The sequence below is a fragment of the Syngnathus leptorhynchus genome, chromosome 4 (genome assembly GCF_054491065.1).
Source record: "Syngnathus leptorhynchus isolate UIUO chromosome 4, UIUO_Slep, whole genome shotgun sequence".
Classification (NCBI taxonomy): domain Eukaryota; kingdom Metazoa; phylum Chordata; class Actinopteri; order Syngnathiformes; family Syngnathidae; genus Syngnathus; species Syngnathus leptorhynchus.
The window spans coordinates 13,766,497-13,779,610 of record NC_141198.1 but is presented as its reverse complement, the minus strand read 5'-3'; the positions used below and the strand labels follow the sequence as shown (position 1 = coordinate 13,779,610).

At 42.3% G+C, this 13,114-nt stretch overlaps 2 protein-coding genes across 2 annotated transcripts; both read left to right on the top strand.

Annotated features, from left to right (window-relative positions):
- The first annotated feature begins 448 nt into the window (after positions 1–448).
- dusp2 (dual specificity phosphatase 2) lies at positions 449–2,985 on the top strand. Its single transcript, XM_085909982.1, has 4 exons — positions 449–962; positions 1,426–1,541; positions 1,620–1,839; positions 2,006–2,985. Exons 1-4 carry the CDS (start codon positions 578–580, stop codon positions 2,221–2,223), a joined length of 939 nt encoding a protein of 312 aa, XP_085766108.1. The 5' UTR covers positions 449–577; the 3' UTR covers positions 2,224–2,985.
- Positions 2,986–6,895: 3,910 nt separating this feature from the next.
- Positions 6,896–8,440, top strand: adra2b (adrenoceptor alpha 2B). Its single transcript, XM_085910203.1, has one exon. The coding sequence runs from the start codon at positions 6,896–6,898 to the stop codon at positions 8,438–8,440; it is 1,545 nt and encodes a 514-aa protein (XP_085766329.1).
- Positions 8,441–13,114: the final 4,674 nt, after the last annotated feature.

Here is a 13,114-nt window from a genome sequence, read left to right as displayed (position 1 = left end):
TTAATGAGGTAATAGGGCCAAACTAAGTGTTGCTTAATTATTTACAGGGTGAACAGTAAGCTCTTGTCTTTTGCCAACATATCGTGTTCTGTGAAAAGGGGAAAAAATAAGCTGGTGCAAAAGTAGGTATGCAATTTGTTACTTAATGGCAATATGTTATTTTCAATTTGATTTAACTGTTGTTTTTTTTATGTCTATTTTGCACACCACTGTACAACGTACTAAAAATATGCCAACTTTGTTTTCTCTTGAAATACGTAGTTTGATTGACTTTTAGCCTGCAGCCAAACGTTTTTACACGTTAAACCACAGACACGTGATACCCAAAAACGGGCTTAGTTAGAAACGACGTGACATCATTGTCCATATTAGGAGTGGCAGGTAAGTCCATATATGGAGTTTCCGACTGCAAGCCGCTCGTTATATGGAAAACAAGGCGGGGCTTTCACTTTGTTATCAACATGCAAGTGGTTGCGAGAGAGCAATTGTTGTTATACTTGACTGGCTTAATTGTTGCCACTTACTTCAACAACTTTTTCCCAAGTTTTTTAATTGACTTCTTTTACCTTTTAGACCCATGACGACAATCTGCGAGCCTTTGGAAATAAACAGCCACCAGTTGGTTCACCTCCTCAGGGAGCGCACCTCCGCTGGCTGTGTGGTCCTGGACTGTCGACCCTTCCTGAACTTCTCCATGGCTCACGTCAGCGAGTCCCATAACATCAACTGGAACTCGCTGCTACGTCGCAGGTCTAAGGGGACCGAGATTGCCCTAGAGTGGCTCATCCCGGACAAGACGCTTTTGGAGCGGCTGAGGCGCGCGGAGTCCAAACTGTCGCTGGTGGTCACGGTGTTAGATGAGGGCAGCCGATCTATGGACGAGCTCAAGGCAGAGAGCGTGGCCCATATACTGCTCTCCTCTCTACGAAACCAAGTCCACACGCAAATTTGCTTTCTGCAAGGTAAAAAACGAAAAAGAAATCAACAGTACTCAAACTGCGGTTCGCGCAATTTACTGTATTGTCTTGTAACGGGGACACTCGGAGGAATACTATATATATAATTCAAGACATTTTAATTTATATTGTACTTTCAATTCACGATAACAAAGCGCTTTACACCAATTTGTGATTATTTTTGTTTGCTTCCAACCATTTGTTGCTGGGTTAGGATAGTTGCTCTTTTATTCTTGCATTGAAACATTAATGATCAAAAATGAAATATATTACCAGCACATATTTTGTCCATATTTAACATAGATATCATTTTTCCTCTTCTATCTGGTATGGAAGTGCATTATCCTAAGGCAGGCAACCTTTTACTATTATTGAACTCATCCTTGGAAAAATGTTCCACCATAAGGAGTCCCCTGTGTTGTTTATATTTGTTATCACGAGAGGATTTACTCAGTGATCTCCTTTTTAGGTGGATTTAAAGGATTTTCAGAGGCCTACCCAGAGCTCTGCGACATCCAAGCACTCACTGCAGTGGAGCCAGAGCCACCAATGAGCTCGGGCCGAAGGACACCTGCGTACGATATGGTTAGAAAACATCAAATAAGAGGAGAAAAAAATCATAATCCAGGCAAGCTCTGAACATATTTACGACTTCAATTGCAGGCCGGCCCCGTCGAGCTGTTGCCCTTCCTGTATTTGGGCAGCGCCATCCACTCATCCTGCCGGGAGACCCTCGCGTCAGCCGGCATCACAGCCATGCTCAACGTGTCTTCCTCATGCCCCAACTTCTTTGAGGAGGAGTTTCAGTACCTGCGCCTCACCGTGGAAGACAACCTGGTCACCGACATCCAAGCCTGCTTCTCAACAGCCATTGGCTTTATTGGTTAGGGATATTTCTACTTTAAAAGATACTTATCCATTCTGGTTAATATCTGATATTTCTTTATATTTTTCTTCATGTGATGAAAGCAAGTGAATGGGAAAAAGCATCTTTTAAAAATAGTTCATAAGTTTCCTAAAAATAATTTCCTTTGTGTGCCCTCCCACAGATAACGTGAAGCAGAGCGGAGGCCGTGTGCTGGTACACTGCCAGGCGGGGATCTCTCGCTCGGCCACCATCTGTCTGGCATACCTCATGCACACCTGGCGGGTTCGTCTGGACGAGGCCTTCGACTTTGTGAAGCAGCGACGGCATGTCATCTCCCCCAACTTGGCCTTCATGGGACAGCTGTTGCAGTTTGAGACATATGTGCTGTGTCAGGGCTGACGTCATACGAGTCATATCAGGTGTAAAAGGCATGTCATAGAAGTTTCAGGACCAGCAACTTCTGATATTTTTGTACTTTTGCTAATGGCACCAGGAAAATACAGTGGTGCTGGCATCACTGCCTGATCTAAATAAGATAGCGTGTACAAAATCATTTTCATTTATTTCTGCTACATATAATGAGACCGTTTTTTTTATATGGCTATCAGTAAATGCCCTTTGTGAAAAAGGTGCTGGGGAACGCATTCAGTCTTGATTTTACTTGATACATATAAATTGACTACTAAACAGTGACCTCTAGCGGTTGTAGTTTTAAAATATTCTACAGTCATCCAGCAGATGTCACCATCACCTTGCTTTTAACACAAGGTGCCGACTTGAACTAAGAACATTTGACGGTCTGAAAAGAGTGGGATCAAACATTTAGGGTGTATTCAGACTTTGGTCCACTTTAAACAGACCAGGGTTCACTTTTCTGCTTTCAATACATCCTAGACCCATAATTCTAGCAGGAACAAGTCTAAAGGAACGTTTTGCTGGTCTTAATTTTCAAAATAATGAATGCTATTCGCTTTGCTTTTGTGTATATTATTATAACATCTACTTTTATATGCACAATTCGCCAGCTGACAGTCAATGATGAATAGACAAGCAGTGATCAATAGACACTGATGGCTGACAACATTTTGTAGAAATGACTTTTTCATTCAAATTATATCTAGATAGCTCAAAATGACACAAATAAATGTTAATTCATCACGATTTGAAGCATTGCTTTTTACTTTTGTCTAGCGAGTCTGCAAGACAAAAAAAAACCGATATGCCACTGTGCATGGTTCCTAATACTCTGATAGGAGAACACCTCCACACCGGGGTGCCAATGCTGGCTATCTTTCGCTTTTGCATGTCAAAAAACAATTTCAGGTAGCACATAATTTTGCCACCCCGTCATCATAAAAGATCCTAAACAAATGCATCGTACCCGTGTCGGAGTGTCCTTTTGGTGTGCTGGGAGGAACCTCAGCACATTTTTCCAACAATGTGCACACTTTCCTTGTTGGTCAGTAAAGGTATGGAGTCATATGAGCGAGTTGGTGCCTAAAACATCGGCGCCTAGAAGAGCGTTATATTGTGCACCGATTGCTGAGCGGCACAGCCCTGCCAGCGCCTCTCCGTGCACAACACATTAGCTGCGAAACGCAAATAATCCACCCAGGAAAACCGGACACACTACTTGATTGGAGAGCACTCCAGTGCTTAAAAGCTTTATTTTGTTTCCTTTTATATTTATAATATGTAGCGCGGATAGGGACAATATGGATCACCATTATGGGTGTCTACTTGAAGCCCGCAAGCTGTGATTCCACAGGAGAACTCCTCTTTAATTAAATGAATAATGTGTGCGCGGCGGGCGCATTACCAAACAAACAGGACCTCCTACCCACGGACCATTCATAAGGCCATGTGTCTAGATGCGTAGGCTTGCTGAGTGTGCGTGCGTGCGTGTGTGTTTATGTCACGGAGGCCACCCACCCACTCTGGAACAGCACAACACAAACCCCCGGCGCCGTTTCATTTTAGGGGCATGACGCAAGCAGACTATGCAATCAGGTACTTGACCTCAGCATGCTACGAGGGGGGCAGATTATTATTTATTTTTTTCATGGGGTGGGACGTGCTGCGGGGTGGTATAATGCGGAGGGATTTAAGCGGAAGTCAAGTTATGATAAAAATGCATGAGCACAAGGGGTTTATATGCTGCAGCGTGTGAGGTAACAGGTTGGAGGTAACACGGCAAATTTATATACTGAAATGGGGGGCGTCCAATCATGCCCCTTTTGTTAAAATTCCTTCACAAAATAAATTTTTCACTTCCAAGGTAATTCTTTCACTTTTCCAAGAATCAAATGGGCAATGGTATGTTCCTAAAGTTTTTTTTTTTTTTTGCATGTAATCCGGATCAGTTACCGATCCCAAAAACATGCATTAGGTTCCTCAAGACTAATTTTACCCCCCACAACATTTCTGACAACCCTCCCAAATTTTCCAAAAGACACTGATAAATGTTCAACATAGATTTTAAAATTTCAAGTGACCTTTGATGATTTATTATTATTAATAAAAAAGGATTCTACCAGTGTGAAGCTGAAATCAATTAATTTTATTACATATATTTTTTATTTATATTTCTTTGTAATTATAGGAAGGAAACAGATATATAAGACTACTTTATTTAACAATCTCCAAGTGTTTGTTTACCTTTTAACATAATCCCCTCTCCAAAACTTTTAGGAAATCACAATGTCCCATCACAAGTGAACTATTTTTTGAAAAGGCCCTCAGGCTACTACTTTACATGGTCCTCGAGTGCTACCTACTGCTCGTTGATACAAATTCTCATTTTCCGAGTGGAATAAATAAATCAGTTTCACAGCAGATAGCTGTAAGCGCAATTTCTTTGTAGAATGATGGTTTTAACCCTCATGAAGTACACCGAGCATAGCCCATGATTCATAAATGGCTAACACCAACAGTTACGTGCATCCGTATCTCACCAAAGTCATTCTTCATAAAGAAGACTTTCTTTTGATCTGGAGGTCCCGAAGTTATGACTTTGCATCACAAGAAGGCAATAAAAAGACTATTCATAAGCTCCGTGAGAAATCACATGGAATAGTGCCCGAAGTCCTTGAATGTACAGCAAATGTGTATCTGTGAAAATACAGCGTAGAGAACAGGCCTGTCCTTGATTGCTTAGATGATGTATACTCGCCCAAAATGCTTGACAATAAAATACAGCAGAGACAGAAAAACACACTGTTTCAATGCAAGGACCTTTCAGAAGTTTGCTTATCTGAGCAACGGAGATGGAGTCTGACAGCTTCAAAAGAGCAAACAATTAAAGTGCTACTTTTCGGGGGGGGGGGGGGGGGGGCTGTTTCTCAACTGACTTGATTGGGTGCATGGGTGGCGCACCCATGGGGGATGTGGGGTTTTCATCATTTACACTTTTCACAACTTACTCACACCCTGCTGTTATGAATATCAAGCCAGTCTCTTAACTTTTTTTTCCCCCAGCAGCCAGTCACTGCAAAATGTGGTGTATACTCCCAAAACTTCAATGTTGTTATGTTAGAAGATTGATGGATTGACAGATTTACCATTTTCCGCCCAAAAAATAAATAAAAAATGTTTGGGTCATGCAACAATAATCACAAGTTTCAGTTCAGGTCACTGGCATTCTCCCACTTGAAAGTACACAGTCAACTCATTTCACAAACAGTATGAAAAGTTCAATTTTTTATTTATTATTATTATTTTTTTAAATATTACCACTTAGATCTACAGTGATCGGCGAGTCATCTTATTTTACTACCGTGTTATCATTTGCATAAACTTACTTTATATTTGCAAGGGTCAGCAGCACCCATTAACAGCTAATTGGTTAAAACGTACTTTTGAATAGTCTTCGTGTGAGTTGATTCTGAATCCAGAGAAGGAGAGCGGGTGGTTGCAATTCGTCGGGAAGCGAATCAGGATCCCGTGACGCCCACAGCGCCGCGGTGACGTCAGCGGATCTAAAAAGACGCGCAAGAGGGAGAGAGAGTGATGGGAGGCAACCGGGCTTAGGGTCCACTTCTCGAGTGAAGATGCGCCTCAGAAACTGACGACGCGCGCCACAGGAGCCGCTCCGTCGTGGCGGTGTGGGTGGAAAAAGAAGAGGAGCGACAAGGACCAATTTATGTGACCTTTTTTTTGTAGGATTTCACCACTAATAATTGCGAATTTTGAGGCTCCAGGCGCACGTCCAGAAATTAAGTTTGGACTAACTGGAAAGCATTAATTCCTTCCTACGCTTTTAGTAGCGTGAACGGGTGTAAATAGTGTACATTTTTCCGCTTTAGTGACTTTTTATTAACTGCTGTGCTTGGAGCTGAGGCGTGTCTGCAACAAGGACGCGCAGAGAAAATGTCACGATTACTCCCCCCCCCCTAAGATTTGACTACTGGTGCATATTTAATTAGCCGACTTGAATATTTTATGAGCTGGATAAGTTTTAGTTGCACGGGAGGGGGGGGCAGTAAAATGTGTCAGGGTGAAAATCGGTGTATTATGGACTCTTTTTTTTTTTTTTTTTTTTTTTAATTAAAAGGCGTTGATCCGTGTTTTGACGCAACAAGACCAACGCATGTTTTGTGATCTTACAATGGACTCGGAAGCCCCTTCGTGGAGGATGCGAGGGAGCTAACATTTGGAGAAAGACAACAGACGACAACAGAGGTAAACATCACAGATTGCAATTGAAAGTGTGCGGCAGCCAGGCAGAAACATCTTTTGTCCAATGAACAGTATTCATCTCCAAAATGTTGTGCGGTTTTGCCTTTTGATCGGAAAATAAATTGAAGTTTAATTAGAGACAGAAAAGGACGTTTGCTATTAGATTAAATGCACACATTGCCTCATGTTATCCTCCAAAGCATAATATCAAAATACAATATTACTCATGGCTGAACTAAAGGCGTGTGTCTCCAAGCATTATTTCTAATACGTTTAGCAAAAAAAAAAAAAAAAAGAAATAATTTGTATTTCCAACACCATGTTTTTTTTATTGGTTTGCAGTGGTTAGCTATGTATTTTTGTCCATAGACACTCCGGGAGAAGAGACCAAAGCATGGCCTCTGCTCCAGAGGGCGGCTGCTCCCTGGAGCTTAGCAACTGGAATGCAAGCGGTGCCTCCGTCCCTTGCAACCAAAGCGTCTTGAAGCTGGCGCCGTACACCCCCGAAGCCACGGCGGCCTTCGCTACCGCCATAACCCTGATGGTGGTCTTCACCATTGTAGGGAACATCATGGTGATTATCGCCGTACTGACCAGCCACTCCCTGCGAGGGCCGCAGAACCTCTTCCTAGTTTCACTGGCAGCGGCCGACATCTTGGTGGCTACGCTCATTATCCCCTTCTCTCTCGCTAATGAACTTCTGGGCTACTGGTACTTCAAGTCCCTGTGGTGTGAGATCTACTTGGCCCTGGATGTGCTCTTTTGCACCTCCTCCATTGTGCACCTGTGCGCCATCTCTCTGGACCGCTACCTATCCATTTCCAGGGTCACTTACGGTCGCCAGCGGACTCCCAAACGCATCAAAGCTGCCATCGTGGTGGTGTGGCTCATTTCCTCCATCATCTCCTTCCCCCCGTTGCTGTCCCTCAACAAGAGCGAGGTGGGTGACCTCGCGAGCGAGAGGGGACCCCAGTGCCAGCTCAATGACGAGCGTTGGTACATTCTTTACTCCACCATCGGCTCCTTTTTTGCCCCGTGCCTCATCATGATCCTGGTCTACGTAAGAATCTACCAAATCGCCAAGCAGAGAACACGGTGCCCTCCGGGCGAGCCTCGCAACGATGGAGTGGGCGCGGCCACGGCGAGCCAGCCCAAGCGGCAAGTCCAAGCCAACGGTAGGGACGATGATGGAAAAACGTCCCCCAAGAAAACATCCAACGCCAGACCCCCCACCCTCGCCATTACACCGTCTCTTTCAGGAGGACAGGAGGAACCCTCCCAGGAGCCCAACCCCAATAATCTGCAACCTCCACCCCCATCTCCAGCTATGAGCCCAGTCACCAGCTCTGTAGATACCACTCTGCACGTGCCGCCCGCTGTCCCTTCTGCCCCAACCAAGACTAAAGCGCGATTGAACAAGTTCAAGCGGCAAAAGCAAAGCAAATCTGACAATAACAACGGCGACAGCTCCAGCACGGATAGCGAGGTCAGCAACGGAGGCGGCCGGGGCAGCGCCAGCATGCCGGGGTCACCCGGGGGAGGGGGCATCCACTCCCCGAGTTCTATGAAGCGCTACACCAACATGATCGCCACTTCAAAGGGGTCACGGCTGGTGCCGGGAAGGAAGTCCAGAATCGATAACAACCCCGGGGCGGCTCGGCGCAAAGCCATGGTCAACCGGGAAAAACGCTTCACCTTTGTGCTGGCTGTAGTCATCGGCGTCTTTGTGGTGTGCTGGTTCCCGTTCTTCTTCTCCTACTCCCTTCAGGCGGTTTGCCCTATAACCTGTGCCATTCCCGACCCACTCTTTAAGTTCTTCTTCTGGATTGGTTATTGCAACTCCTCCCTCAACCCCGTCATCTACACCATCTTCAACAAAGACTTTAGGAAGGCTTTCAAAAAGATTCTGTGCAGAAGTACCAAAGGTACTTTCTATTAGAACACAAAGTCGACTACTTGGTAACCGTATTTGGAACCAATGAGGCATGTAACATTAACATCTTTCAAAGGGCTGTATTAATATTATTATGAGCCATGGATGTACAATTCCAAATTACTTCAACACAGCCATAGAATGCGTGACTTGACATTTTCCACAATGACTATCGTACACAATCGGGGTCCTTGACAGGAAAGGTAAAGTTCACTACTGATGACACTGTCGACCGATGCCAAAAAAATTTACCACATTACACTAAGTGACTATATGCTGGGAGCACAGGACACACCAGATAAGAACGGCTGGACTGATTTCAACAGCAGACACGTGTAAAATTTTAGCTCTAATATAAATATAAAAAAAAAAAAAAAAATATATATATATATATATATATATATATATATATATATATATATATATATATATATATATATATATATATATATATATATATATATATATATATATATATATATATATATATATATATATATATATATATATATATTGTGAGACAGGTTATTGAGGAAAGACAAGTAGACATGAGGAAGACTGACCTTAGACTCAAACAAGCCCGGGGCCCTTTTGTTTATCAGCGCAGAGCACAAGGAGCACACAAGGTTAGTGGTGATTTCTTGCAGTCTTAATCTGTCCAACTGCAGGGCAAACATGTGTTCCCTGATTCCTATCCAAAAGAGCAACAAGAGGCATCGGAGGATCAAAAATGCGATAGCACGAGTTGAAGGGTCCTTTACAAATGAAAGGAACACTATGACATTGGCGTCAAATGTGTCAGATGCCTCGGCTCTCAGCTGCCTGCAGGTTATAGTGAACACTCAGGTTGTGTGTGTGTGTGGTCCCCCCCGCCCCCCCATTAATGGAATTTTAGCATTTTCACAGGAGTCATGAGAGAACTTTATAACACCAAAGCAAGGAATGGTCTTATCTGCTTTTAATGCACCGGATCTTGTTAACACTAAGTCTCTGTAATGAGGTTATTTCCACTATGTCATGGGAGGTCCATATGCCAATCTATGTGCATCACTTTTCAGCTTCTGCACACCATCCGTGATAAATAAGCGGGTAAACTGGAACAAATGACAAAGAGGACTGACACACAGTGCAGTGAGGTAGCACAATTACGACGACTGGGATTATTCCAAAACCATTGGCTGAGTCACTTCGTACGTATACGTGCTGTGGAGCGGTGATTTCTTTTCTTTTTCATGAGGCCACTCTCTCTCTCTCTTTTTTTTTTTTTTTTTTTACAAGCCAAGAGAGGGAGGTTTCTCTGTTTTCTTGACAAAACACGTGTGTTTTATAGAGCACACTGTCTTATTGACTCAGTGGGACAAGGGCTGTCAGCAACACATTGTCTAATTCTGCTGACCTGTGTGTGAGTGTGTGTGCGTTCTCTACAGATCTACATAGCGAAGCATAGTGACACTTTTGGCTTGTCATGTGACTGCTTCGATATATTTGTGAATATCAAATTGATGTGAGAATATTGAGAGTGTGTTTGACTGCATAGCGGAAAGGCACCTTTTCTCTGACCACCCCCGAAGGGACCTCTCATTCTGTCACGTTGATAAATAGCTCCCATGTTGTTTTACTTAAGTCATATTTTCCGTGTTTGTGTGTGTGATGGGAGGTAACGATATAAGACTGTGCTATTTATTTCAAACTACTGAATGTTTTCTCTCTATTTATTGTTCCATTGCAGTGCTTTTATTCAGAGGATCAAATATTATCATATGGCTCAGAGGGTAAAAATATTGTATTACTTCCTAACGAGGCTTATTGATTTTAAACATTAAACGGTGGCTTTTGTGCGATGGTGTCACAGTACATGAAAAAATTATGAACTCCCACATGCGTGAAACGCCGCCCGCATTCATGACTATCTAGCATCATTTTTAATAGTGATGAGTACATTTGTTGGAAAAAAAGTGCCAAAAATTGGCATTTATGAACATTTTGCAAATGATTCCGAGCAAGTGTGTCCAGTCAAACATTTGTGAGTTGCACAAACAAAAAACGGATAAGTCTAGAGGTCATGCCTTCGTGGCTGCTTTTGTATAAAAAATGAGTCGCTTTTTGTGGTAAAGTTGCTGCTTAATTTAAAAAAAAAAAAAAAAAAGGGGCAAAGTAAAAAAAACCAACCAAAAAAACCAAAAACTGAATTATGGCTCGAGGGCGATAGGTGCTCTAGTCCAAACCGTTTCATTGGCAAGCGCCTGTTTAGTCTTCCCCCTGCTGTGTTTGGACCAAAATGCATGGTCGGCGCTTTGGAGCTGTCAACCCTCCATCTGTGATCATCCTCACCTACCCTCCAGTTTAAAAATAAAGTTATTTGGAAAAAAGCACAAGGCATGGTGTCGTTGTTACTATGATTTTGAACAGGACAGTAAATAGGGATCAGAGCGGGAAGGCTACTGTTGCTTGGATGTTATGATCACACAAAAACAAAGACTGTCAACTTTGTAGAAGATAAATAAACATTCCATCCATTTAAATCTCTTGTAGACATTTGGGTGAGCTGAAGCCCATCCCAGATGACTTTGGGTAAGAGGCAGGGTGTACTTCACACAGGAAGGGTCAAACTCTGAACCTAAGAAACTTTACTTAACTTTCAAATACATGAGACTTAATGAAAAAAATGTACGCATAGGCAGAAAACAGCTCTGAGTGTCGATCCAAATTAGGATTGTTCAGTCTTCGCAGAGGCCCGAGCTCCACTGAGTGCCGTTGTACTTTACCCACAGCTCGTAAACCCCGGTTAATTTCACCTTCTCATTCTGATCTACATTCAAGATTATCTTTGAGATTAGGATGGTAAAGTTGGTGCAGTGACGTGATTCCACTTTCTTTGCAATACAAACGGTATAAATTTCGCAGAAATCTGATATCATAGCTAAAAAAAATGTTTTGACTCAATTATCAAGATTAGACATCCATCCATTGTCCTCACCAGGGTTGTGGCTGAGCTCGATACTTCAAATAGAATGATTTGATTTGTTCACTCATCCTTTCAATCAAAACAAATTTTCTAAATCAAATGTTGTTGTTTTTTCTATGTGGTTGTCGAAATTTTAACAGCTCTATGTGTGGATTGCTGACATTTATTCTGGTTATTTCATTGCTTCATTTATTTTTCTTTGCCCAAGGATACCGTTCTCTCCTCTTATTCACGACTTGCTGTAGTTCTGTCGCTGTATTTATTGATCAAACTGGTCATAATCCGTTGGTCAAAGTATTCTTCGGGGCATTCAAAAACAAACCGATACTGGGCTTATTTCCTCCATTATTTTGTCTCTTATCCCTCAACACTGGCTGTGAATATATCTACTACTACAATGATCTAGCACGTGTTGTTCTAATCATAATAACAACAGTACTTCTAATAATGGTAGTAATAACAATAACAACCGCAACATAAAATAATATTTACTGGTACAGAAAAAAATTATAAGCCTGCAATTTAGCAACCATGACATAATTTGTCTCTCAGTGTGAACTTAATGGGGAACCCTGACCTATGCAATAAATACATAATTGAAAGAATTCAAGAGTGCCAATTGCGGAATATGGTAGCAAAGTCAAATAAAAAAAATTAAATAAAAAAAGCACGGTGGTTCAAAGTCACATGAGACATCAGCAAATCTTGTGAGACTTCCGCACAGTTAGCATCTAAAAGAAGACTTTCCATGTGGCGCATGCCTCCAGTATATTAAAGGGTACCAACCTAATAACTCTTGTACGTGTTATACAAGAGTCCGTTCTGTTTGCAGTGGTGTGTGTGTGTGTGTGTGTGTGTGTGTGTGTGTGTGTGTGTGTGTGTGTGTGTGTGTGTGTGTGTGTGTGTGTGTGTGTGTGTGTGTGTGTGTGTGTGTGTGTGTGTGTGTGCGCGTATCAGTGGGACACAACAAGTAGGCTGCTGAAGCATATCTCAGCCAACGTACATGAAATCAAAACTTATTGGCTTTTTATTCTGACTGTCACACACGCACATGCACGCACGCACACACACACACATACACACACTCGTCTACAAACCCCTGTGAAATGTCAGACTGTTGTCATATAAAAAAATGAGACCATGATAATCATTCCATCATTAACATGCCCTATGACCTATAAAACCCAATTGAAAAAAAAAATTTTTAAAGAGAGGAAGTCCAATTACGCGGTTTCGGCGGGCAGCCAACTACAAAGCGTGAAAGTATCCAGGTGGTACGATGATGGAGGCCACTGTGTTCATTGGAACCTTGAAAAAAGAAGAGACATTTCTGTATCCTTCTACATTTGTGCCGCAAGACAATTCTGTCTCTGTAGAAAATGTCTCTATATATCTATTTGAAAGTGAGATAAGAGTCTATCAGCACCCCCAAGATTTTGGACTTTATTGTGCCACTGCCATGTTAGTAAATAATTTTCAAAGTCAATTTAGCCCAAACAAAACGCTGCCCATCACCAAACTGTCAGGAAAAGCCTACTAGAACACTTTAACTTTATTTAGAGTTAACAGAGGCACTTTAAGATGGAGCCAGATGACTTTGAATGTGACCACGTCATTTTTTGGGGTTGTGCACTTTTGTGTTACTACATTGTCTGTTATTTTGACTTCCTCTCTTGAAAATGACTTTTTTGAAAATTCCGTTTCTACAGGCTATA

Coding starts and splice junctions, on each gene's coding strand:
- dusp2 (XM_085909982.1), top strand. CDS start 578: ATGACGACAATCTGCGAGCCTTTGGAAATAAACAGCCACCAGTTGGTT. Junction 1,542..1,619: donor GGACACCTGCGTACGATATG/GTTAGAAAACAT, acceptor CTTCAATTGCAG/GCCGGCCCCGTCGAGCTGTT. Junction 1,840..2,005: donor AACAGCCATTGGCTTTATTG/GTTAGGGATATT, acceptor GCCCTCCCACAG/ATAACGTGAAGCAGAGCGGA.
- adra2b (XM_085910203.1), top strand. CDS start 6,896: ATGGCCTCTGCTCCAGAGGGCGGCTGCTCCCTGGAGCTTAGCAACTGG.